General features: G+C 41.7%; 1 protein-coding gene across 4 annotated transcripts in view; it reads right to left on the bottom strand.

Moving 5' to 3' along the window:
* The window catches only part of gpc1a (glypican 1a), a 49911-nt gene continuing 22588 nt past the window's right edge, over positions 1–27323 (bottom strand). For 3 of the 4 annotated variants that reach the window (XM_030727200.1, XM_030727198.1, XM_030727199.1), the window contains 9 exons: positions 11268–11426; positions 9925–10142; positions 9364–9537; positions 7847–8012; positions 7529–7659; positions 6718–6855; positions 6270–6400; positions 1868–2043; positions 1–1483 (listed from right to left, as the gene is read on the bottom strand). In XM_030727200.1, coding sequence (XP_030583060.1) covers positions 1299–1483; positions 1868–2043; positions 6270–6400; positions 6718–6855; positions 7529–7659; positions 7847–8012; positions 9364–9537; positions 9925–10142; positions 11268–11426 — 1478 coding nt within the window. In that variant the 3' untranslated portion in view covers positions 1–1298. The remainder of the gene's footprint in view (positions 1484–1867; positions 2044–6269; positions 6401–6717; positions 6856–7528; positions 7660–7846; positions 8013–9363; positions 9538–9924; positions 10143–11267; positions 11427–27323) is intronic. The other variant, XR_004019869.1, reaches the window with a different exon arrangement.

Raw genomic sequence — 27323 nt, 5'->3', positions numbered from 1 at the left:
TACAATCAAACAGAGTTTAATGAATGAAATGTGTGATTGGGATACACTGATGAATAAAAACCGGCTTAATACACAGCCCCAGAGTGTAAAATGTGTGCGTAACACATTTGCGTGAATCAGAAGTTCCATATGTACCAGTATAGCAGTGCACATTGAGGACAGGCATGCCAAGTAAATGACCTACAGTATCACCAGGCTAATGCACGCAGTATTTTGCAAATATCCCATATGTACAAAAGTGAACTGAAACCTTTTGTTTTCTTTCTGGTGCATTCTTTAAACATTATATGGAGTGCAAAACCTGGTGAAGGGTTCTCACATGTATGCAATAAGCTTTGGTTTGATCTACCATATATCAGCCTTAACACAGGCGAGAATTCCCCAAATTGTCCTCTCTGGACTTTATCTTCTCTGTGGAGTTGTGTGTTTGTGTGTGTGTGTGTGTTTACTGCAACCAGATGTGTAACAATCATGTAGTCTTCAGAAAAAAGAACTTAAGGAAACTGCTTGTGTGTTCTCTCTAAGAGCTTCAGTGATGCTGCTCACGTCTTCACAAAGATAAGGATTTGCTATAAAAAAAAAAAAAAGTGTTTGTTTCAGTTTTCTTTTGAAAATCATTTAGAAATGGTTGGGTAAACAGCACGGCACATCTGATACATGACAGGGTTGTGATAATTTATCTGTAATATTTCAAACAAATCCTACTGAATGTGTTTGCTTAAAGCAGTGACACTAAGACTTCTGGACGACGACATCACAGATTACGGGGAATTCCTTGCCAGTAGAGTATTATGCTGTACATTCATGGCTCGATATGGTGCCAGCCTTTAAACTAATGTACACAAACATTTACAGGGTACACAAAAAAACAAAAATAAAACAAGAAACAAACCTTGGTGAACACAATATCAGGGCACCGAACATTTTTTCACAGGTCTCTGGAGCCTGCTGACTGGACACAAATGGACATCATTATCTTCATCAGTCTTCTTTGTCATCCCTTTGTCTCCCTTGTCTGCGTCCTTTTTCTGTCCTCATCCAAAAAAAAAAACCACACTAACAAACTAAGACATATGAAAACTCAGTAAAATAAAGAATATAGTCAGTTTTCGCTCTTCTTAGTCCATGAAAATGTCTTCTCATTCCCCAAAATGTCTCCTTTATTTCTTTTTTAGGTTTTTTTTTTTTTTTTTTTTTTTTGGCAAAGTTGCTTCCTCAAGCTGAACCCCCGTTTGTCCTTCCCATGGTTCAGCCCTGCCTTAGACTTCAAACTCCTGACTGGAGGCAGCAGTGCTCCATCATCGCTGGAGCAGCAGCAGGAGGGTCGCCGGGAGCAGGAATAGCAGGCTACAGAAGCCAGTTTGGGACACGGCTGCGCCTCTGACTCGATTGTCGTCTGGCGAGTAGGCGTACAATCCCGGTCTGCTCCGAGGACACTGACCACCTACACACATGCCGCTTCCAGAGCCGCTGATGTCATCACCTGGAAGAGAGAGACGGAAAACACATTGTCAACGGTAAGTTGTGGAACACTTATTTAAAAACATGTGAAGGACACAAGTTCTTTTTTTTTTTTTAAATGTCACCTTCAGCTGTTCTTGATAAGCTCTCTCTTTTCAGGTTGTAATTGGGTCCGTGTGACCTTCATGAATGAAATTAATGGAATTAAATTAAACTGTGTATTAGGAGTGTTTGTCCTCAACTCCCAGGCCTCATTGACTCAAGGGAATAAGACCCCCTAAAAAAGAAAGGTAGTGCATTTGGTCTACTTGTAGGACTGCAAACCGGTGTTTTTTGTGAGAGGAATGATATATATATATAAAAAAACACTATTTCTGGACTCTACTTGTATCAGAAGATGACTCACTTGCATCTTGGAAATCTACATCATTGCCATCCAGTGCATTTTTCAGCCTGTTGCTCATAATTTTGAGTTGCATGATCTGCTGTCGGATGGTCATGTCTGGCTTTGTGATGTCGAGCTCCACTTCTGGGTTGTTGATCTGATTGGCCAAACCGTCGCCCATCACTTCTGGCAGGTACCTAATTGGATATGAGAAGCGACAGGAAAAGAACCATTATGCTCATGGCTCAAGTCATTAGCTCATGACTCTCATGTTATGGTCGACGATATAGCTGGTAATGCAAGGGTTCAGGTTGTGTGTGCTCAGTGGGTTGTGAGGCATCAGGTATTTGTTTGGTTTTCAGGTACTTCTTAGCTTATCTCAGCCTTCGGGATCTTTCCCAGATGCAGTTAATTACTAATAGTATCTGTTAAGGAAACAAGAACAATGTGGATATAGTGGAAGATATAAAAATGGCTCAGAGATATGAGATTTATCTACATGCACAGACTTACTAGAGATAATTTGCACAGCTATATTTGGTGTCCATTTTGGTGTTTAAAGCACAACCACGCAGCCTCTGGTTGTGCAAAAGAAAAGCAGTAATTCTGTACTTGTGAGAATCCTCACTAGCAAAATGCAATACCTAGCCCCAAAGGTGAAAAGAACTGGACTCCAGTCAAAAGGGAAATCAATGCTGCAAAAGCAAAAATATTTTTGTGTGTATCAATATTGCCCACAATGCACCACAAAAAGTGCAGGGTTTGATTGGAGATTTGGGTGTGTTATGCTTGAACAATGTATTATTGTGTAGACTTAAGTTACAGGGGTCTGATAAGCTCACCCTTTTTTTCTTTATTACTCTACACATTTTTGTTAATGTTACATTTTTTATATTTTACTCTTTAGATACAACAACAGAACATTCCAAGTCATGAGGCCTGCTGTGTTTGGGAAAAAAATATTACATAAAGCCCTTTGTAGCTCCTGATGGAGCTGTGTAAAGTCTGGTTGTGTAATACCTATTTCAGACTTGTGTTAGCCACCCCAGCTACATCAGGAGTAAGCAATCCATTTCAATTGTGGGCCAGTGTTTTTAGCATTGATCATTAGGGCTTAGTTCTTCCAGACATGGATTATGCCTAATCCTAGAAGAAATACTTTTTCCAATTAAGATCTTCAAGTCTAGGAATCTGTGCCTGGGAAACCAGCTGTGAGAGATCAACATGTCCAGATGCAATGAACGAGCAAAGGTGTAAGTTTTTTAAAAGTTTCTGATGTATTTTTTTTAAAAGCATTACAATTTATATTAACAAGAAACTAAAACTTCAGCTTGTGCGAGAGGGTCAAATATCTTTGTAGGTGTGCCAGATTTGGGTCACTATTTGCCTACCATTCACATTTTCATTTAGGCCTAAATCTCTCTTTCAGTCAACCAAACAACGGGTACCTTTATATATATAATATAAAAATCTCTATAGAAAATGAGTCAAGGCAAATTTACAAATCCATCCGTCCATCAAATAACTCCTGACAGGGTTCTATCAGGGCTACCCTGTAAGTGGAGACAGCTGTGCACTGACTCCACAGGACACTGGGGGTGCGGTCGAATAGTCAATTCCACTTAAGATGGTTCCTAACTGAGTTAAGTGACCCAGAGGTATCTGCGTGGCAGCCATAACAAGAGCTGTTTGAATTCTCTAAATACTGAGGAAAGGTCAGTCCGTGCTTCATTATCACCTCCTTCAGCATCGGACACACTGGATGATCCTTTATGAAAGGAATGGGGATAATTACATCCCAAAATTCATAGCTGCTCACCATCCAAACATTCAAGAGAAGTGATGCAGCTCATGTAACTACGAGCGTTTTCCATTTCATGCCATAACCGGCTGAATATGTTTTGAATTTTCAACAACAGGCTGCTAAACCCACAGCTGCTGCAATAAAATCTACTTATTGCCACATGTGAAGAGCATACTCTAGATTTCTGTTATCCCTCTAAATCAAGATGATGTGATGTATTAATTGATCAGTGTGTGTTTAATGTTAGCTATAAATCACTCAGTTATATTTTATGTTGCCAGAATTCCCAGCCTTTAGGATCACCATTAAATTAATTTATACCACACACACACACACACACACACACACACACACACACACACACACACACACACACTAGACGATGGTGATGGATGAACAGAATTTTTACGACCCATAACAAAGAGGAGGAAAGGATGCGGTGAAGTAGGATGCACATTTTGTAGTCCATCTTGGACAGTTTGGGTGGAGTTAGTGGGTGCAAGCAGGATCTGGGTCATAACAGCATCGAAATAATGTTCATACTTTGGAAAATTTCCCATAAAATAATACATATATACTCTTTCAGATGAAGGCTTTACTTGTAAAACAACAATCAGTAATCATTTTGGGGTTCAATTTGGACACCATGTCACAATCGCACTGAAAGCAGATGTATGATAATAATAAGTTATTGTTTCTGGAGTGTTTCTGTTGTAATTTTGTGTCTGACATTTATGGAGCTCTACCAAAATCCACAAGATGTCACTGCAGAGCTGTGAGCTGTATTAATGGCACACACACAGTTTTCATATTTTCTTCTATCTCACACAGTCAGCAATTCATCTTTATTTCATGGCTTCTTTCACATTATTCACGCACACACCCACACACAGGCACATGTTTGACATTTAGTTGGCACTAATCCAACTGGTTTAAAGGAAGGGAGGTGAGAATGTGTTTGCATGTGTGGAGTGTGGCTGGATCAACAGATTGTTCTATAATCCATTTGCACGTGGATTAAGGGAGGCAGAAAAACACACACAGGGGTGTTTCCTTTTGTTTCCGTGAATACTTGTATTGCAGGATGTGGATTTCAAGAGGGATTTCAAATCACTGTATGTGGAAGAAATGTAAGTTCAACACCTCAGAAATGCTGCTTGCTTTGTTTTGACACGAGTGCAACAAACGGCTTTCAACATGACGGTGAGGCCCGTATCAACTTCATCAGACACTAGATGTTTGTCTTTCTTCCTCCTTTTTCCTCTTCTCTTCAGAAGCACCTTCTAGTTCTTAAGTGTTAAAAAAAAAAGAAAGTTTTCTCTCTGGAATGAAACTCTCTTTTTTTATGCTGCACTGAACACATTTCAGACCCAAAAAAGTGTTTCATTCAACGCTGATTTGATGGGTGAAGGAGAGAAGAATGTTTGGGAGTACTTGGATGTCTAACTGCCTTCCTGCCTTTCAGTAACAAGTGCATGGGGGATAAAGGATTGTAGTACAAAAAAAAAAAAAAACATAAAAAGAAAAAGAAAAACACAAAATGGAGAATGAACTACTTTCAGCAGTTCTTTTTATGGGTCACCAAAATAGATCACTGCAGCCTATCCGCCTGTATCACATCAACCCTCTGCATGTCCTCCTTCACTACATCCACGAATCTTCTCTGTGATCTTCCTCTTTTTTTCTCCTGCCCACTTGCACCAAAATCCTTTGTCCAATATGTCCACTATCCCTCCTCTGCACGTGTCCGATTTACACCTCAGCCTTGTCTCTCTAACTTTGTTTCCACGCTACCAGAGCCGCCCCTCTGATGTACTCCTTTCTAATCCTGTCCATCCTGATCACTCCATCTTCAGCTCCGCCACCTCCAACTCGGCCTGCTGTCTTTTTGTCAGCGCCACCATCTCCAAACATCACAGCAGGTCTCACCACCATCTCGTAAACCTTCTCTTTCACTCTATCCGTCCTGCTATCCTTCTGTCACAAATCACCCCTGACACTCGGCTCCACCCACTCCATCCTGCCTGCACTCTCCTCTTCACCTCTCTTGTGCTCTGTCAGTTGTTTTGATTGGTTGACCCTAGGTATTTAAACTCAACTACCTTAGCTACCTCTGCTCCTTGCATCTTCACTCTTGCATCTGCCTCCCTCTCGTTCACACACATGTATTCTGTTTCATTTCTCTTCCCTCCACACATATCTCCATCTCTCCGGGCTCGCTCCCACCTGCTGCTAGGAGACTCCTGTGTGATGTCCTGCACCACCTTCACATCCAATCTGCTGAAGCTGACTTAAAGTGAAGGGGATGTTAATGGAAGAGGAGCTAACACTGGTTGTTTCAGAATGCAATAACTGAGTGGATGCACCAAGGCCTAATATACAAGGGATTCCTTTTGAAATGTGAATCATCCAAAGCTACTCTAGCATAGTGCAAGAATAAAACTATTTCAAATGAGCATAATATGTCCACTCTAATGTTTAATGTAGGCAAGTTAAGTTATAATCTTTATATGAGGTACAGTAAAGTACACAGATTAAATAGGTAATAGGTTAGACTCAGGCTCATTTTAAAATCTACCAACAGATCACTAATGAACACATTTCCTGCTTTTTCCTCACCTGGCTTTAGTGATACCATTCCAGCATTTATCCTGACTGCTGCTTCCAGGTGCCAGTTTGCCACAAAGCGCCAAGGGGAGCTGAACCCAGTACCGACGCATCTCCCTCAGCTTACTGGATAGATCCGATACCTAAGAACAAAATACTTCCTGATGTCAAGTTCTAAGTCAAGACCCACAGTGTACAGTTTTGATCCGAAACATTAATTTCAGTTTCAATCGCATATTTAATATTCTGTCAGAGTGTAAACAGTCTTCACATACAATGCATTATGTGGCAATCTGTGATGTAGTCTCACTCTAAAAAGTCACGCAAGCATAACCAAAACTTCACTGATAAAAGAAATCCTGATGAAAGGTTACATCAAAGACAGCCCGCTGATGCTGACGGTCCTTAAATACATTATTAAGATTTTTAACGTACAGCATATACAGGTAGATGTGCGCACCTGCATTTCAAGTCTGAGCCCGGCAGTCGGGGAGGGTTTGTACTCCGAAGCGGTCAGGGAGCTGCTCTTCCTCTTCTGTTCATGAAGGGTGGGACTTCCTGTTCCCAGCTCTCCTGGAGTTCCACATGTCTGATACACCTGCAAGCACAAAGACACAAAGAATGAGATACAAAGACACGTTCACTTTGAGAAATCTACTGATTAAGTTTGCATTGGCGATTGCTAAGTAATCCACTAGATGGCGCCACAGACAAGCATTTGACAATGTGTAAAACCTGGCTGAAAATGTATTGGGAGCTCCAGTCTCCTGACCAGATTAAGCGGTAAGTATTAAAGCAGCAGACCTGCATCAGTATACCTATCTAATAATACTGTCCATTATCTAAAGGACATATCTGGTCACCATCCAGATATGTCCGATGCTCCTTATGGATACTAATTCTGTCATTATATGAAAGAAAACTACTTTTGGCTGCTCCCTTATTTACAAGGGGTCACCACAGCAGCTGCATGTTTGATTTGGCAGATTTTAATCCAGATGCCCTCCCTGATGCAGCCCCCCCAAGGGATTTGTGTCTCCTCCTGGGACCTCCTAGGGATCACTTGCTGGTTACGCAGATGTATAAAACACTACACTATCGAGCCATAAGTCTGTCCTTATATGATTTTGCATATTCCATAACATGGAACTACAAGGGTTATTTCCCTTCCCTAAGAGAAGTAAAGGGTTTGAAAAGTGAGCTGGAATGTGAATGGAGGTGAAAAATGTGCAAGGAAACTAAAATCAGACTAAATGATGGGACAAACTTACCTTAGCTGTGAAAGTATCCATGTTTTCCTGCAGGTAGTGCACAGCCTCATAGATCCGAACAGGGATGGAAGAGAGAACCACATCGAGGCTGGGCTCCGTGCTGAAACTGGACGCCACCTGGATCATTGTGTCTGAACAGAGGAGTGAGGGCAACAACTTTAACTGGGTACTGTTGTTTGATTTTATAATAAGCAAGAACTAAAATAGTGGTAGAAATGTGATTTATTGTTCTTTTTTTATGCGCAGCAGGATTCTCAAATATAAGTTGAATTCTCGGAGGATTACATCTGGCATTAGTGAGATCTTCGTGTGTCTCACCTATAAGGTTCTGCCACTCAGGGTCCAGGTCAGCTTGATTGGCCAGGCAGCCCTTCATGACGTTTGCGCAGTAGTTGGAGCAGGGTTTAGCAGAGGCCAGGCCACGACAATGGGGGCAGTAAATCAGCTTCATGGAGGCCTTCTCACACTCTGGACTCAGAGAAACCTGATGTGAGTGGAAAAAACAGTCAGCTTCACAGACCTCAGGTTTCAATAGCAAATACCAAAACATTTATGTTTTTTACAGGAAAAAAAAATAACTAAAAAATAGAGCCCAAATTCTAAACCTGCCTCTGTGGGGAGGTAGACAGTAGAGGGCGCTATTGCAACATTATATGGCACACAGGCTGAACTCCAAGGGAATGATGACCCTCTCTTTCTACAGTACAAGGTGTCTGCCTCTCTGCCAGCTTCTGATTATGAATGCAAGTCATGAAATGCTGTCAGCTTTACCAGGACCGCTGTCAGATCTCAGGGAGGGATGCTTCAATTCAGAAACAACAACACACAACGGCGTGCTTCTACGATTTTAATAAAAGCCTGCCATGCTCTTGTACGTAGCCTCACACATTAATTTCTGTACAGAAACTCAGTCAACACGCTCAAAACCTGCTTGTGCATAAACACTCACTGTCAGCATGAGGTCCTCAGTCATTTGTGTCACACAATGACATGTTCTGACTTAATTAAAAGTCCGCGCTCGTAATAAAACAGAACGATGCAGGCTCAATGTGCACTGCGTAACTTGAGCAAATTTCAAGAATGTGCTCTGATTTTCATATCAATCAGAAACGAATGAAAGCTACGGGAAACCAGAAACCGTAAGACATCTGTAAACAAACCAAGTTTTGGAAAATAGGCTTAACCGTACCCAATCCCTGCTGTAAAATGGAAGATTTATGCGCTGGTAATATGCTGGAATCTAGCACGAGTGATGAACCAAAGGCATGTCTTGTTAAGTCAAACATCAAAAACAGAGACTTCAAACAACAAATGCAGACAAACACAAACAGTGTGACACACTCTGTCCCTGAGAGATGAGACGACTGCACCAAGAGCTGTAAAAAAAAAAACATCATCACACCCATAATTTGCCGCCGTCCCTCCAAGTGAGAGCTTTGTTCTGATGGCAGAGTCTTACACTTCATTTCTGATGATCTTTGTGTTTCTCATTTGTAGGGTGGAGGCATTTTCTCTGGCATTTAGGGTGTGACAATCATGCAGCCATCATCTCTGCTTTCCTGGGACTCTGCCAGGCAGGCCTCAGACACACACATACACACACACAAACACAACCAAGTGTGCGTGCAGACATTTGCGTTTCTATGATTCAGAGGACATAATTTGCCTTTCATTGAGTTCCTTTGGCTGTACCCTAACCTGAACCATAACTGCTACTCGCGTCACCCTGAGATTTAATTAATTTACCTAATGGGAAATTACTGTTTATCCCCCAAAGAGGTGGAATCCCCACAGCTATCTGCATCTAAATGAGTATTACAAGTACACACACTCACCTGTGAGACCTTCCTGACCACATCTACGCTGACTAACAGCCCCTGGACAAACGACCTGGCTGTGACAAAAGCCCGGATCACCTTCGCCTTCATGTCCCGGGGGACGTCTCCGAATGGCCGCAGCGTCTCCTGTTGCTTAGCAACACACTCAAGGTAGTCCTCTGATAAGTTGACCTGTGAGACAGGAATGACAGCGGAAATGTCACACTGTAGGTGAAATACGTTACTGGGTACACCGTTAGAAACGATATAATTTAAATAATATAAGCGAGACTGTATTTCAGAGTAACAGCAAAAAATATTGTGCAAGTGCGTTTTCATCAGCTGGTCACCTTGCATCTGCTTTAAGAGAAGCAGGGGCTGAAAGGATCAGCAGGCCTAGTTCACAAAATCCCCAAGTTGTGTCTATTAAAATATGAAGCTTTTCCATTTTTGCCAATATTGCGGACAAAATGGGAATAAACTGGAACATTGTTTTCTCATCTGTGTCAGTTTGCTATGTACCTTTTTCTTTTTCCTATCTCAGAATGAAGGCAGTTGTGATCCTTTGTCTTTACTCACATCTGTGGGCGCAGAGGCTTTGAATGTTCGCTCCAAAAGGCGAGACCAGAACTCAGACAGGTTCTCGTCCAGGTTGAGAGCAGAGCCCCGATAGTACTGGCGCAGGTCAGCGTAGAGATCCCCGTACAGGCGGGTGTTCTGGGAGTACAGGGGGCCGAGCGGAGACAGCACCTCCTGCAGGGAGCGCTCAGAACGACTGTGCAACTCGGTGAAATAGGCTGGAGGAGGGCGGGGTAGAGGAGGGAAGCAACAGAAGAGTGGACAGAAAATAAGATATAAATATATATAAAGATATAAATTGTTATATAAAGAATGAATGTCTGGTTAAAACATGTGCATTTGTTTGGTACTTCAGTCTTAATTTTAACAACCAAGATGCAGATGAACCATTTTCACAGTCCAGTTGAAACGTAAATCTTATATTTATTGACTTGAGATTTTAATAGGATTCATTTATATCTGCAGACACATGGATACAAAGTGAGACAGAGGTCAACAGGAGAGAATGAGGGAGTCCGAGAACTGTCTCTGCAGTATACTGGTCTGGGCTTTTTCCTCATGCTTCAAAGGCTGTGGACCAGTGCCAGTGTGCTCTAACAACAACCAGATGGACAGCCACATTACTGCTACTGAGGTGGCCTGCTGGCTTAAGACTAATAACAATAACTTTTTTTACTCTCCTCTCCTCCTCTGACTGCTCCTCCTCCTGCTCTCACTTGTCTTCCTCCTCATTTTTATTTTTTATTTCAAATCATTGTTTCTCTTCAGTACTAATGACACATTTCTCTGTTGTTAGCAGCGGCAGATCTCAGTCTTCCTCCTCCCTACATCCCTCTCTTCCTCTGATGTGCAGTGATCTGCAGACTCGGCTCCTCAGTGGGTCAACTGCTCATTAGTTGAACCAGCCACTGCCCCAGGGGACACCCCTCTGTTTGTGTGTGTACGTCTGTGTGTGTGAACACAAGTGGGTGCGTGTGTGTGTGTCTCCCCTGAGATCAGGGGATCAGCTTATCATGTTTCACTGTGTCTGTCTGACTCTGCTCTCATTATAGCACCCAGTCAGGGGTCCCCTTGGCACACAGGACACACACATACACACACACTTTTGTACACTGACACACACACACACACACACACACACACACCAACCCTTTTTATTAAAGCTGTAGTATTGAGCGGTGCACACAGGCAGAGCTTGTAACAAACAAAAAAAATGCACAACATATTAATGTCACACTGCTCTGGGCTGACTTCTGAAGCTTTGCTATTGAGCTCAGCTGGTAATGAGTGTCTCTCTCACACACACACACACACACACACACACACACATACACCATGCTTACTGTCAAAGTTCCTGTGGAGAGAATTGAAGACAGCCTGCAGCGACCTGCCGGCCTCTCTGATCAGTCCCTCCGTTTCCTTGTTGCTCAGGCCGGCCAGGTCCTCCTCCATTGTGCTGGTACAGCAAGTCGGGCCCTGAGGACACATCTTCAGATGTTCACCTGATACAGTGAGGAGGACACAGCATCGCTAATTAATTGAATGGTCTTTATTGAATTTACATTATCTAATAATTTTGCTTGTCAGCTTTTGAACATGTTTCCAACCACATCAAGGAACCCTCAGCACTGGGGTTGAGGAAGCGGTTTCTGCTATTTATTAAACATATCACAATCCCTCAGATTTCACAAGCTTACCAGGATCTGACATGTAACCAGATGCTTTTGAATTATTGGAGTTTCACAGTAGTAACTTAACACTTTGAAATGAACTTGCATTTGTTGTGTGTTCGCTGTGTATAGTGTTCTGCTAATATTTGGCTGCTTAATTACAGTTTGGCTGCAGGACAGTCATTTTCTATGTGGCTCTGCTGTTTTTGCCTGAGTAAATAATCCAAGTGCCTCTCGCAACACTGCAAAAAGTATTTATGGCACTCCTGGAACCCTTTTTGCTTACCAACCAGATAAGCACTATTTACAGTATATACAGTATCCTTGGTTTATATATAGCAGCAACAATTGTTTTTCTCTGTTTTCCACTCACTGTATATTTAAGTGTCTGAACATTAGCTTTGGAGAAGTGTGTCAGTCTCATTAGCCTGTATCAATTGTACGGTTAAATACTGTAACAGTTCTGTAAAAGTCACGTGTTTTACTTTTCCTCTATTATTTACAGTGGTGAAAACAGTACTGAGAGCTTTAAAATCAGACAATGAAAATCTGAGTTTTTATGCACGCTCTGGTTGCATGTTTCAGGTCTCAGGTCTGCACCACTTCCATATCTGCATCACGGTGAATATCAAGTAAAAGTGATGCATTTATGTAATGCTAGTTGTAGTTGGGAATAGATTAATTAGCACCATTAATACAGAGTACCAACAGCAGCACTTGCTCAAAATGCCACCATCCATACCAAAGAATACCGTATATATATATTATTCATATATTACTGCAGTAATTTTTTTTTCCCAGAACAAAGTCAGCGTGCATGACATGCTGTTCACCAGTGCAACATGAACTCTGAAATAAAATCTGTAAGTCTGGAAACTATTCATATCCTCTAGCCAGTAACTGCATCCTGATCATGACATTCATACATCATAAAAATGCACAATCAGAACTTGAAAATGTATCACCTTCGGCATTTTTTTTTTTTTTTGGTCTCGGTTCTCATGGGGATTCCCAGAAAGTAAAAAGTAAAATTCTTTTTCACTCAAACACAAATAAAAACACCTGTACACAAACAAAGTCTTCTCGACAAGCTAGAGAGCAGTCGGCAGCACTGGTCTCTTTACAGACTGGATGCCTTCAGGATTTGTGGGGGTGTGTGTGTGTGTGTTTGTGCCTATGTCTGGAAGGGTTAAGGGTGAGTAAGTAAGTACCCCACAGCTGTGTGCATCACTGCTCTCTGCCTTTTTAACAAGTTCGGGAATCGGGTGCACATGTGTGGATTTGAGTGTGTGGGTGTGTGCGTGGGTGGGAGGGGGGGGGGTTCAGAATTTGTCCACCACGGTAAGTGGAGCAGAAGAGGAGACGCCTTCATCATCACTGCTCCATGAATCTTTCATTGGCACTGGCTTGTGTGTGTGTGTGTGTGTGTGTGTGTGTGTGTGTGTGTGTGTGTGTGTGTGTGTGTGTGTGTGTGTGTGTGTGTGTGTGTGTGTGTGTGTTTTAACCGAGAGTGAGATAAATGGTGGCAGCTGGATTACAGGAAATAGGACTTTGATTTTTTGTTTTACAACAGATACAGAGATGACACAGAGTTTATCCATCCATCCATCCATCCATCCATCCATCCATCCATCCATCCATCCATCCATCCCAACAGCTCAACTCTTCTTCTAAAATATTCATTTATTCAGTAGCCTTTAGTGTCAAGTGTAGGTCATTCAGTCTGAGATGAGATGCTTTACTCATCTGAGCTAAAAAAAAAAAAAGAAAAATCTTCCAGTCACACCTGCTTTTTAAACGAGCAGAGTGCCTCATTATTAACCAAAGCTGGAAGGAGCTTTTAAAAAACTAATCACATCCTCACACTTAAGCTGCGAATTTTCACGACTCCCACAGTCCTTTCAATCAGATTTCCGGAGATAATCGCTCATCACTGTGTCAGCTGCTGCCATAATTACAGCCTTGCCACCATTTATTCCAAACATTCAATCACATATTTAACCAAATGTACAGTACGATATTATAAGATCAATTTGGCTAATTTTCCACACAGTTGGGCAAGGTTTTCATTTGATTGGACTGGTAAAAACAGTTTATGGGTGCTACTTTTTGTATCATTTGCTGGTACAAATAAAACCTTTAATAAATGCATTTTAACTGGTTAGACATAAAAACAAATGTCATTTTATTGGCTGGAGGTTTTGGCTTCAAATCAAATTCAGTATGAAAGTCTTAGGTGTACGATTGAAGGTTTATAAAAGCTTCCATTTGAGAGACACTTGGCAGGGATCATCCTTTCAGTCAGTAAATGCAGGTTTTGATTTGCAAAAAAATTAGAGCTAACTAATAAATCAGAAGACCAGAGGCACCTTTTTTTCTTCTTGCACTTGTTTTCAGCCACAGAGTAGATTATCTGATCATTTCATATTTCCATACATAATTCATTCTTACTGCCAGACAGCAAAAGCAGAAAGTTGGCCTACTTTCTGAGGCTTAGAAAGGTGTGATTTAGTATTTGGTGTCAATCAAATCCTGAAACTTTAGGAGACTGAGAAATTTCTCTGATGGGCTCTGAAACTTAGAGTGCACGTACACAACAGCTAGTGTTAGCATTTTGTTGTCGGTTTGCTTACCGACCGTGAAGACGTTGGAGGGGGGGGGGGGGGGGGGGGGGGGTTACTATGAACGCATATGCTCTACTGCATTCCTGGGTTTCTGGGTAATGGAAGCAACCGGAATCCTGCTATAAAAGCTTAATTTATTTGGATGGACAGAAGTGAGCGCAGTGGTTACACACTAACACGTGTACAAAAAGCAAGCTTGCAAACATGCTCACCCACACATAAAAGTGCATTACAGCAGCCAGAAAAGAGCAGAGGGTCCATCAAAGTGCAGGTTATCTCGGATTAAGTGGCTTGCTCAAGGGTTTCGTGATGGGAAACGGAGAGGCATTGGGCATTCATCTGCACACAGAGGCAGAGTGAGATGATCAAAATGGCAGAAACTCCTTTTAAGCAAAACCTTGAAGCAAGACACAACTCTTAAGTGCCCTAAAATACAGGGCTGCAGAGTAGTGATGAGGAGAGGAGAAATCTGGTTGCTCACGCTGTTTTTGCCCTCAAGCTACAGCATATATTTAGTTAAGTCAGCTTCCTTAAACACACTCACACAGGTTTGCACTATTATGGGAACCCTCATTGACATAATCCATCCCCTTGTGCCCGAGGCCTCTGTCAGATGAGAAAAGCAAAATGCTAAAAGGACTTCTGACCATCTCTAAAAAAAAAAAAGAAAAAAAATTTGCTTTTCCATGATTTTTTGGCCCTTTTCATAAAAGTACCTGGTGTTAACAAGAGTCATGTGAACCAGTCACAGGAAAACAGCTCTAAGTTCGGGTGTGGATACACCTATGATGTGGTGTCCATGAAGTGACATCCCTTTGCTTAGGCAACATTCGGAGGCAAGGGAGTTTGTATGCTTATTGCATGCATCCAGGGGTCTGCTGCACACGCTCGTGTGCCACATGAATCAATTCCAACACGGGATGAGTGGAAGTAAAGCATGAGACGAGAAGGGCCTGAGTTGGCTGGTCACTGAAGGTGCAGATGAAGTCATCTTTGACGCAGATGAAATGTACTAAGGGTCTGTTAATATACATAGATGCCCCACCCAAGTAATGTCTATGGGTGGAAAAACCTGGGAGTCTACTGGGGAAGAAATGGGTTTGCAAAACTGGACCTATGCTGGACTCTGACATCTGCAAACAGAAATGATATGGGCTTTGCATGTAGAGGGAGTTTGGTCCAATCATAGGGGTTTACGCATTCTAATGTATGGTGTAAACTGAGATACGCTCACTCAGGCAAGATGCATATTAATGCCAGGCATATGTACAGAGTCTTTGCTATTCATAGTTTACTTGTTGTGGTTTTGTAATATGCTCCTATTCCTTAATGGTTCAAATGCAATCTGCATTTTATAACTTCACACCCAGCCCTTTAAAAATACTGCACATTTCTAACCCTAAAGGTTGAGCTTTGTTTGAAAAAACCTCATTCGTGGCATCCAACCAGATTTAAAGGCAAAAATTCTTACAGCTGTTCTCAATTGCTAAAGGTTTCTATCATACACAGCAGCAGGATGTGTTGTATTGATAGCTTTAGAAGGTTATAAAACATGTGAGCCCTTCAATTATCATGTCAAATAGGTGTGGGGGGAGGAGGTTTCAGACAGTTTGACAAGTGAGTCCTTTGTTCTGTGCTACGCCTTAATCCTCCCAGCCCTTATCCCTAAAAACTCCAGCTTTTCGAAATATTCTTCCCTCAACCAAAGGTTCGCCTTGAACCCGGCCCATCTTTGTGGAGCATCTCTGGTCTCATGTGCCCTTATCTCAAACACATTTTTACACTAGGGTAGATGCCAGTATTCTTCTCATTTTTTTCCACACCTGCCCATAAAATAAAAACTTTGTCTGATCTCTCCTTCAGGATTATCTATTCACGTACCTCTGGCTTTCACAGCAGCTGTTTTTATAGCTCTCTCTCCCTGGAAGTCTATATGAGCACACTGATGATGGGTTTCAATCAAACGTGTGCAGGGAGCTAACGTTAGCTTCTGTTTCAAACTGACTTTCACATGGAGCATTATGCAGGGTCTCACCAGACATAAGCAGCTGTGACTGAGCACTTTCCAGCAGTTTCCAGTCGAGAAGTCCACAGTTTCCTAGCCCAAAGGCATCGGGTAAGGGGCATAACCAGGACTACACTTGTTATTTTTGGGTTGTGCACCAAGAACTCATCCCTGGTGTGACCCCCACCCTCACAGAGTTCTAATATAATGTCCTGAGGCATTTCCAGCAGAACACTCAGTGGAATAAATAAATAAATTGCACCATGTGCATTAAAAACACACTGCACTACTCGCCAGGTGTGCCTCTGTGCGATGATATCTTCATCCGCAAAATGAAGATCAAGCTAAAGCATCACTTTTTAACACAAGTGCAGGGGGACTTGAAGGAAGCAATCTACAAATAGCAGAGGTCAGTGAAATTTACACTAGGTGAGGTTTTGGATTTTGTTGTATAATACATAAGCCCAGCACTGCCCCTGGTTCTGTATATCGATGGATCACCTAGGAAGCAGTGACAAACTATTACTTAAGCCAAGTAAACCCAAGCTTTAACCTTCAAAGATGACAGGAAAGAAAAAACAACAACAAAACCTGTTCTCACTTTTAATGTCTAAAATGGAAACTGGTCATCACAAAAATGCAGCATAATTACAAGGCCACAGAATTTCACACACACACACACACACACGCAAACACACACACACACACACACATGCAGAGCACTATGTCTGTGTAGATTCTCAGTTATCCAGGTCATAGTAGTCTCTTGTAGTTTCTACATTTGTGGACAAAGCCCAGCTCGCACAACACATCAAAGGCAAGGAAAGACAACTACGTAAATTTCAAACTCTGCAAACCAAGGCATACCATTCATCTGTTAACAAACAGGACGACACGATAAGCAATGGAAACCAAGGAAAGTGGGTGAAGAACCTATCAGACAGGGTCCTCACCAAACCAGAAGAAAATGTGCTAGCCAAAGGACTCAACTTTGCCATAGCCCCACAACAGCTTCCTATAGTAGACCTCATCACAGCAACAGAAACCGCTATAAGAAATAACAAACTTTCTCATCCTGTAGCAGAACAGATCAGGATGAAAGTTTCAGCCACTCTCGCCAGTGCAAGACTTCCTCCATCCAACCTCACCATTCAGGAGAAGAAGGCCATCACAGCCCTAAGCAAGGATCAAAACATCACCATACTGCCAGCCGACAAGGGGAGGTGCACGGTTGTGCTGAATTCATCGGATTACCACAACAAAATTACTACACTCCTCAGTGACAACAATACTTATGAGGTCTTGAGACGTGATCCCACAAGCAACTACAAGAAAAAAGTTGTTTGCTGCCTGCAACAACTTGAAAAGGAAAAAGCCATTGACCGCCCCACTTACTACCGCCTGTACCCTGGAGAAGCCACTCCATGCATTTATGGACTCCCAAAGATCCACAAAGAAGGAGTCCCACTTCGACCCATTATCAGCAGTATAAACTCGGTCACCTACAACATTTCCAAACACCTCGCCACCATCTTATCACCGCTTGTTGGCATCACACCCCACCACATTGAAAACTCTACAGATTTTACTAACAAGGTCCAGAATCTTGTACTGGATCCAGATGAAACCATGGTGTCCTTTGATGTGGTTTCACTTTTCACTTGCATACCTACAACTGAGGCAGTGGAGACCGTCAGAAGACGACTACAGGAAGACGATTCCTTACTGAACAGAACCAGCTTCACCCCAGATCAGATTTGTGCACTTTTAGATCTCTGCCTTACCACAACATATTTTAAATACAATGATGGATTCTACAGACAGAAGCATGGATGTGCCATGGGCTCCCCAGTGTCTCCCATTGTAGCCAACCTTTACATGGAGGAAGTGGAAAGTAAAGCTCTTGGTTCTTTCAAAGGGACGGCACCTAGCCACTGGTACAGATATGTAGATGACACCTGGGTCAAAATCAAAACCCGAGAAGTAGAAGCCTTCACTCGTCACATTAACTCAGTGGATAAATACATACGTTTTACCAGGGAGGACACCAGAGATAACAAGTTACCATTCCTGGACTGTGCGGTGCTTATCGAGGAAGATGGAAGCCTCAACATTGAAGTTTACCGGAAGCCCACACACACAGACCAGTATCTCCTCTTTGACTCCCACCACCCTCTGGAACACAAACTTGGGGTGATCAGGACCCTACAACACCGTGCGGAAAGTGTTCCCTCTAAGGCAGAAGGGAAGCATAAGGAACACACACACATTAAGAAAGCCCTCAAAACATGCGGTTACCCCAACTGGGCCTTCATCAAATCAGCTAAGATGCACAGGAATGAAGGCCAAACACAAACTACAGAGAATAGGAAGGACAAGAGGAACAACATTGTCATCCCATATGTGTCAGGCTTGTCAGAGAAACTCAGAAGAATTTTCTCCAAGCATGACATCTCAGTATACTTCAAACCAAGTCACACCCTAAGACAAAAACTGGTTCATCCCAAGGACAAACCCGCCAAACACAAGATCAGCGATGTAGTGTATGCTGTTCAGTGCAGTGAAGAGTGCTCGGACCTCTACATTGGTGAAACCAAACAGCCTCTTCACAAACGAATGGCACAACATAGAAGAGCCACTTCGACAGGACAAGATTCAGCAGTACATCTGCATCTGAAGGAAAAAGGGCACTCTTTTGAGGATGCCAATGTCCACATTTTGGACAGGGAAAACAGATGGTTTGAAAGAGGAGTGAAAGAAGCCATCTATGTCCACTGTGAACAACCATCATTGAACAGAGGAGGTGGATTACGTCACCAACTTTCCCCCGCTTACAGTGCTGTCCTGAGCTCCCTTCCCAGACGTCTCAACCCCCATTCACACCTTTGTTCCAGTGACCTCAATAGGCCACAGGAAACAATGGAGCGGAGTCCTAAGTTGGTTTCAACTGAAACCACTGATTAAATATGACCCACGCCCCCTTCACACCTGGGCACATGTGTTCAAGCACATGATCAATAGAGGGTCATAACCACCTCCAGGGGACTACGCCCACAGGGGTTTAAATACCTGGGTCTCTCCACCATTTGGTTGAGAACTGAAGAAGCCTTTCGGATGAGAGGTGAAACGTCTTCAAGAAACAAAAAGAAGTCCAGTCGCCTTTTTTCAAGCTCCAGATGCAGAGCACTAGTTTCTGCTAGTTTTCTTAAGACCAGCTGTGATACAGAAGCCACACTGACGAGTGAATTGAATACAGCCCTGTGAAAACAAGCCACCACACTCTTTACCGTCGTGCCATCCCTCTTAATATTTATCAGCTGCTCACGATGGTGAACACTTCCGATGGTGGTCTCTCAGATGTATGTATGCCGTTGCCAAAAATCTATACAAAAAATTAACAGAACGCCTCCTCCAGAAAATGCATACTTCAGTGGTGGCTAAACACATGCAACACTGGTGTCTTTTTTATTGCTGTCACCAGGAGATCTGATCAGCAGCGGATTTCCTGCAGCTCCGATGAAATTTGATAGCGTGCACAAATTGAGCCTCTTTCTGTAGTTTGCCCCTTGGATGTGGACGCTGGTATCTCTGATCAGCGTGAATTTTGTTACACTTTTGTGGGAACTAGAGCCTGACCGGTTTATTGGCTGGCTAATACTGGCTGATCACAGATATATCAGTATTAGTATGATGTCTGTTATGTGTCAATGTGAAAGGTTTGCAGAAAAAGATGCTTGGGGTGCTTTAGATATGGCACCATTGCTTTGTTTTCAATAATCTCAGCGCTGTCTGCCGCACATTTAAGCAGAGTATGGATCACAGGTGAGCAAACAGTGGTATTTAAACAGTGTCTTTAAAATGACTTGAACTCCCGCTCCCAGGCTTTGGTAAAGTTAGGGATCAAAGATCAAAGAATGCAATGAAAGCAAAATACATTTAAGTGAAGATTACCCTGTTTATTATTGGAGGAACATGGCTTATTCACCTCATCAGGCTGGAGTGAATCCCGAGGAGACGAATTCTTTGGTATCGATTATGTGGAAATGTATGATGCGATATTTATGAGGAAAAATTCCTTTAATGTTGTAAGCCTATGCCAAGCAGAGATCACAGACTCCCACAGCCCTCCTGGAGCTAGGTGCTGCATTATAGAACCTCGTTGTGCTGCGGGGTATTTTGCACTTAATCATTAGTGAATCCATTTAATTCAAAACTTGTTTTTGGTTTTGCCTGCAGACAGCTCATGCTGGCCGCCAAAGAGACCACATTAAGACGATAGTGCTTAGCCATTCATTTCCTTTCCCCATCAAAAGCATATGCCTGTGACTTTCTTCTCTGGGTCACACCCTCACTGCTTCATCTTTTTTTTTTTTTTTTATTATTCCTCTCTGAATTCCTTGGGGTAGCCCCAACATACCTGAGCCCGTCTCGACAAGTGAGAAAACCTCACTACAGATTACCTGCATCGCTCTGCAGGCTAACAGAACGTCATCTAGGCAGGTATAAAAGGCCCAAATCAAGCCCACTCTACAACAGGAAGAGTGTTATTATGGGGTGACATGGTGCAAAGGACTGGCTGTAAACTGAAACTACTCTCAGTCACCTTTTAGTAAACTGAAACTTCAATACAAACAAACTTTCAGTGAGAAAAGCCACTATTCCTATTTTGGTAGCACTCAGATTTAATCAAAGAAAACTTGTTGAAGCAGCAGTTTATTTAGACACTTGGCAGCAGCTGTCTGTTTATCTCAGTTTGACACTTAAGCACACATTAATTAATCTCTCCAAAATGCTACGCTGTCAGTGCTCTGGTGGCATGCTGCTGGCTTTTATCAGACAGAGCAAAACTTATCGGTTTAGCCTCTGGCTACAGTAACATAATGGGCATAATTGGCAAAAAAAATTAAAAATTATGTGCATGAAAAGAATTTTTGCTCCACAAATTGTTCTGCTATATGACATGGAAAACACAGTTTTAATGGTTTTTAATCAGGATTTATTGGGAATTTGCATTACATATTTTCTCGCTTCAACAGAATGTATGACAAGCTCTTAGTTGAAGTGGCTAATTTGAGCCGGAGCTACTGCTGAGCTCAAGTGGACTCTTAAATTGACCTGATCAGCGCCGATGTTAGATCAACTGTGATCAACTGGCTCGATTCAGAGTAAAGTACCAATCAAACTGTATTTTCTACCAAGGACCTGTGACTATAATCATCATCAGAGATAATTGTACTTTTAATCAATCCCTATTAATGTTCGACATTTCGTGAAACATACTTATTAGCTGCCTTTGTGGAAAAGAGTTTAAAAGAGAAAACTCAAAAGGTGAAAGTACCAAAACCAGCAGTTGCTTGAGAGGCCACTGAGGCACAGCTTTTACTTCTCCATTTCTAGTTTGCATTGCACTTTTTCAAGTGCAATGCAAACTATTTAAAGACAATCATGAAAACCTAAAGGCAACTGTGGCAATCTGCTAGCAATCACTTGGGAGGTTTTGGTGCAGCAATTTCTTTGTAACTGATTTCGCCCAGTGACAGCCAGCAACCTCCAGGAACTACTGCCAGTCAGTACACATTTTTTACCAAGGAACTGGGGGTGGCAGTCCAGTGGACTCTCATGTAATGTGTGTAATGACGTCACATGAGAAACCTCAATGGGAAAATGGCTTTCTGACTTGACCAACATTTTCCTGCTGATTGTATGGTCTCAGTCTCTCACTTCAAGACATACTGACAAAAACATCAAGTCCCTTTTTGTAAATTTCACTCAGTAGATATAATCATAGCCTAACAACTTGTGATCGATAAGTCGTCAGCCTATGAGCCTGCAGGTTTACAGACAAATGCACCCAACACTTGCCACACCTGGTTTCAAAACTGGAAAAAAACAGATTTTGAACAACAAGCAACCGATGACATCAGGGTATCGACGTCCATCTTTTATGCTGTCTATGGGCTCCCCACAGACTCCCATGCTATAATGATCAACTTTGCAGCAGAAGCAAACATTCACCAAAGCAAACTGGTACAACAGCAGTTTTGGTCTCTGTAGCTAATCTTTTTGTGACAGTGGAGAGAGACAGGAAGATACAGGGGAAGACACGCGGACGCGAACCCAGACCGCCCGCACCGCAACGCGGCGTGTGTATGTGGTCGCCAGCTTCACCACTAAGCCACCCAGGCGCCCCTCTGTAGCTAATCTTCCCTTAATGACAAGTGTTCAGTGAGTGATCAGGTGATCTAAATTTAAGCATTATTTTTATTTGGGTGGCAGCACTGTTTTGTAGGCATCTACTGTGTAATGCATCAATTCAGACTATGTAAACCAAGCTAGCAAGTGTTTGCTAAAAACTGTCCCACTCTCTTATCCAACAAGCATAATTTTAGGATAAGAGAAACTTGTTTCCACCCCGAATTTATTTTATTTTATTTTATTTCTTTGTTTCTGGCCATGCATAAGTCAAAATTTCAGGTTAGTAGGTTAAGATTTCTACTTAATGAGTATTTTATGAATATACCCATTTTGACTTTATATCTTGAGTAAATAATGGTGATACATTTAGCACATTATTTTATAGTATCACCATTATTTACTCAATAATAATTATTTACTTAATCCGTGTGTTTGTCATACTAAAGTACAACAGTGGGAAGTAATTACCACTGGACTGTTTAAATAGCCTTTAGGATACACTAGAATATTACAAAGATTAGCCTTAGAAGACACTTTGTTTTAAACCTTATGTAGTACCTTATGTAGTACATCCAGGCCTTTATATCTTTAAGACATTCTGCAGTTTAACAAATTGATGGGTGTCATCTGGCTTCATGATAGATAAAGCTGGGTATCATCTGCATAGCAATAATGCAATGCCTTCTAATAATACTGCCTAAGGGAAGCATGTACTGTATAATGCAAATAGAATTGGTCCTAGCACAGAACCCTGTGGAACGCTATAATTAACCTTAGTGTGTGAAGAAGACTTCCCATTTATATGAACAAACTGGAGTCTTTTAGATAAATATGACTCAAACCACTGCAGCATGCTATAATCTTTATAATAAAATATTATGGTCAACAGTACTGAATGCTGCACTGAGGTCTAGCAGGACCAGCAGAGAGATGAGTCCACTGTCAGAGGCCATAAGAAGATTATTTGTAACTTCACTAATTTTCTGTGCTGTGATTAATTCTAACCTGACTGAAACTCTTCAAATAAACCGTTCCTCTGCAGATGATCAGTTAGTAAATGACCTTAAATTGCACCACCCACCCCATCCACCCACACCCACCCACCCACACACAGACACAGATACACACACACACACACACACACACAATTCCCTTGTGGCCTTCATTAGGTGGATCAAGGTCACCAGACACACTATTAAGAAGATCGGGGTAATGCATTTCATAAATACACGTTATTAAAATTAAATGTAGCTTATAAGCCTTTATTCATCTAAAGCACAAACACACACACACACATACAGATGAAGCTAGACACATTTGATATTAATAAGAGTATTACTTGATGAGGGTATTGTCTGTTACTGATGTTACAGAGACAATACCCTGAGGCTGTAGGTCAATCTAAATGGTAAATACATACAAGATAATCTTGTGTCTTTCTAGCACACACACAAACACACACCACAGCTCTGAATGTAGTATGAATCTGTTAAAGCATTTCTGCCAAACGCTGCTCTGTGAAAACATCAAACCTTTCTAGGTGTTATGAACCAAGGCTAAAAAAAAAAAAAAACAACAAAAAAAACCCAAAACAGACTCTGTGATTGTATCTTTAATCATAATTAAGTGGCTAAATGAATTTTGCTGAGCTGGTTAAAAGTTGTTTAGTGGACACTTTTCTTTAATTTTACCTCATTAAAAGACCTTTTTTTTTTTTTTTGTACCATGAAAAATTCAATATCAGCTTTGTTTTACTTGAAAAGCTCATGAGATGCTTCCAATATCCAAAGCTGTGGAGGCATCTAGCAGGTTAAATGAGACGTGTAAATCTAATTACGCCCTCAGCCACAGCAAATGTACTCCATCACTTATCTAACCTGCACCAACACTGCAGAATAATCTTTCTCAGAGGTCGGCGAGAATGCTCTCATGCTGAATCAGCACACCATAAAGCATAACTAAAGTATCTTAAATGACTAGTTTCCAGATGTGAGACCACACTTCAGACTCTTTCAGCTGCTGAAGGAGTAGAACATGACGGGGTGATACGTCACAGCTGCCTATTCAAAAAAATAAAAAATAAATAAAAACAATAAGTCTGAAAGTAACTGTTATTGGTAAATCAATTTGTAATCACTTTTGGAATAACGTCCCTAAAAAGAAGACGTTAGATGGTAAAATACAACCAAGCCTACAAGTCTGTATGGCTCAGGAGCTGCTATTACTGGCCCCACCAGTCCTCTCAGTGTTTGTTTTTTGTTGTTTCTCAATGCTCATACTTTATATCTCCGCTCTCCTCTTACCTCAGCCTGTCTAGGCAAACTGTGGCCCATGCTGAGTCTGGTTCTGTCTGAGGTTTCTTTCTAATAAAAAGAAAGCTTTTCCTCCCACCTGCAGTCAAATGCTTGCTCAATGGGGGGTTGTTGGATGTCTAGAAGAGGCAGGTCTTGTTATGTTATGTTGCTATCTTTAAAAAGACATGAAATGAACTCGAACTTGTAAACAGGCATTACAGGTTAGACAAACTTCTTGGCTCAGCTTTAAATCTTCCACAGTTTTTGCGGCAGTTTTGACGTCCTCGTTTTCAGTTTGAACAAGCAGTCACAAGATCTGTGAAGTCAAGTCTCAGCAATTCTTGATGAAGGGAAATAAGACTCTACCTTTGTTACACTAGAATGTGTGTTGAAGTGAAAGTTGAAGGAGATGAGCCAGCTTTGTGTCACAGCTGATGATACACTGGGCATTACAGGGTTAAGGAGGGAAACGGGGAGAAAAGGCTGAGGTATGCCAAATTGTGAAAGAGCTAAAGGGAAAATCAGTGGAAACAGGACTGATGGAGTAATGAACCCAAATTTGAAATGTTTGGTCCAAATTTTTGCCAATAATGTACGGAGGTCAGGAGAGAGGTACAACAGTGTCTACAACAATCTGTAATACAAGGTGGAGGCTCTGTCATGGTTTGGGGCTGCATTTCAGCCAGTGATGTTGGAGGTCTTGTGAAAATTGATGGAATTATGAACACAGAAAAGTATTATCAGATTTTGGACCATCTGGAAAATGTCTGATTTGCTAGCAACCTAATTTTTCAGCATAACAATGATCCTAAACACATTGCCAATGCAGTAAAAGCATACCTGGATAGCAAAACACATAATGCAACACTATCAGTCATGGACTGGCCTCCCAAGAGCCCAGACATTACCGAAACAGTATGGGATCAACTTGACAGAGAACAGAGCCAAAATGCAGCCAATGTCCAAAGAAGAGATTTGAATGAGCTTCAAGAAGCCTGGAGAATGATTCCTGAAAACTACTTAAAGAAATGACAAGAACGTGCTGAAGAAAAAAAGTGTTTGTAGCAAATATTGTCTTTCAAGCTTGTTAGAACTGTACAAACTCAGTTCTTGCCTTATTTGCTGTATTTCCATTTATGTTTGCTCATGTTTCAATAAATCGCTGCACCTATTTCTCATTTTCCTAGCAAAATATAAAGAAAAGAGGGGTCAAGATTTTTTGTGCATTATCGTACATATGCATGTGCAACATATAGTCAACTGCATCCTATTACATACATATAGTAATCATACAAATAATTCAACAGGTTAATATAAGTTCAAGAACAACAACAACAAAAAATCTTCCTGTTTGTCATGTAATCTTCTCATACAGTGTGTGTTCTCAGAAAAAATAATGTGGTGATTAATGTGGGCACTGACTCTCCCCTTATTCCTATCATAACAAGACAGCAACAAAAAGAGTGACAAATTTTTCAACTTCCTGCTGCATTAACCGTGCAAATCATAAAAAGCCACACTAGGTGAAACAATAGTGCTTTGGAGCCAGCTTCTCCTCATTTATCTGCCAGCTGCTGGCAGATAAATGAGGAGAAGCTGCTTCAAAGTTGTACCTCTGTATGTCAGTGTATATTAACTTGCTAAAATAACTGACTCACATGAACACTCACTTCATCTTGTTGCAGTGTTATAGTATTTGTCTAAGCAGTAATGAGATTAGAGACAGCATCAAGCTGCAGGTGCTTAGCAGAATGTATCTAGTCTGGGGGCATAACATTAACATGGGAGGATATAGCCAAAAATATTTATGACAATGCAATTTTTCATGATTCCTCGTCTGACACACAGCTTTGGAAAATCAAACCACCTCCAAATCACCATTTTTTTGTTATCTCATTTAGCAACCAGTTCCTGATCTTGTGCGACTGACTCTGCTTAACTCTCCTTTCCTCCGTTCTGCCTCTTTTAACTGTTCTCCTTAAATCAGTTTCTCCATCCCAGCTTCCTCCATCGCTCCATTTTACTCTGTCACTGCCTCCTTCCTTTCATTCACGCATCGCTCCTTCCCTCTTTTCCTCTGTGTCTCCTGCTGAGATGAAAGTTAGTTATGGGAAATGACCTTGCACTGTGTTAGCGCAGTAACAGCCTATCACATTGTAACTGATGTGACCTCTGACCTCTGGATGCCTAACAACAGGCACATAGACATGGCACAGTGCTTGCAAATGTGACACAAGTAGAGCAAAAATAAAAGACATCTTCTTTACATCACATTAGAAATAAAATGTAAATTCAGTCGTATAAGAACCAGCATTTTAATATACACACACCCTCACATGCCCTGAGTCTGCCCTAGCTCTGCCATCACACACCACATCAAAGCAGCTTATTGCTGAGCAGTAAAAGTGGCACAGTGGTTTGAATTTATTCCCTTCAGTCAGACGTTTACTCGCTGCTTCCCTTTCTTAATGAGCCTCTTACAATAACCCTGTCACTTACTGGGCCAAATTACTGCTACCTAAATGAGGGGCTGATGCTACATCTGTGTGTGTATGTGTGTGTGTGTGTGTGTGTGTGTGTGTGTGTGTGTGTGTGTGTGTGTGTGTGTGTG

This window comes from Archocentrus centrarchus, chromosome 4, assembly GCF_007364275.1.
Source record: "Archocentrus centrarchus isolate MPI-CPG fArcCen1 chromosome 4, fArcCen1, whole genome shotgun sequence".
NCBI classification, from domain to species: domain Eukaryota; kingdom Metazoa; phylum Chordata; class Actinopteri; order Cichliformes; family Cichlidae; genus Archocentrus; species Archocentrus centrarchus.
Note: the sequence above shows the minus strand (reverse complement) of the source record. Positions and strands in the feature narration are given on the sequence as shown.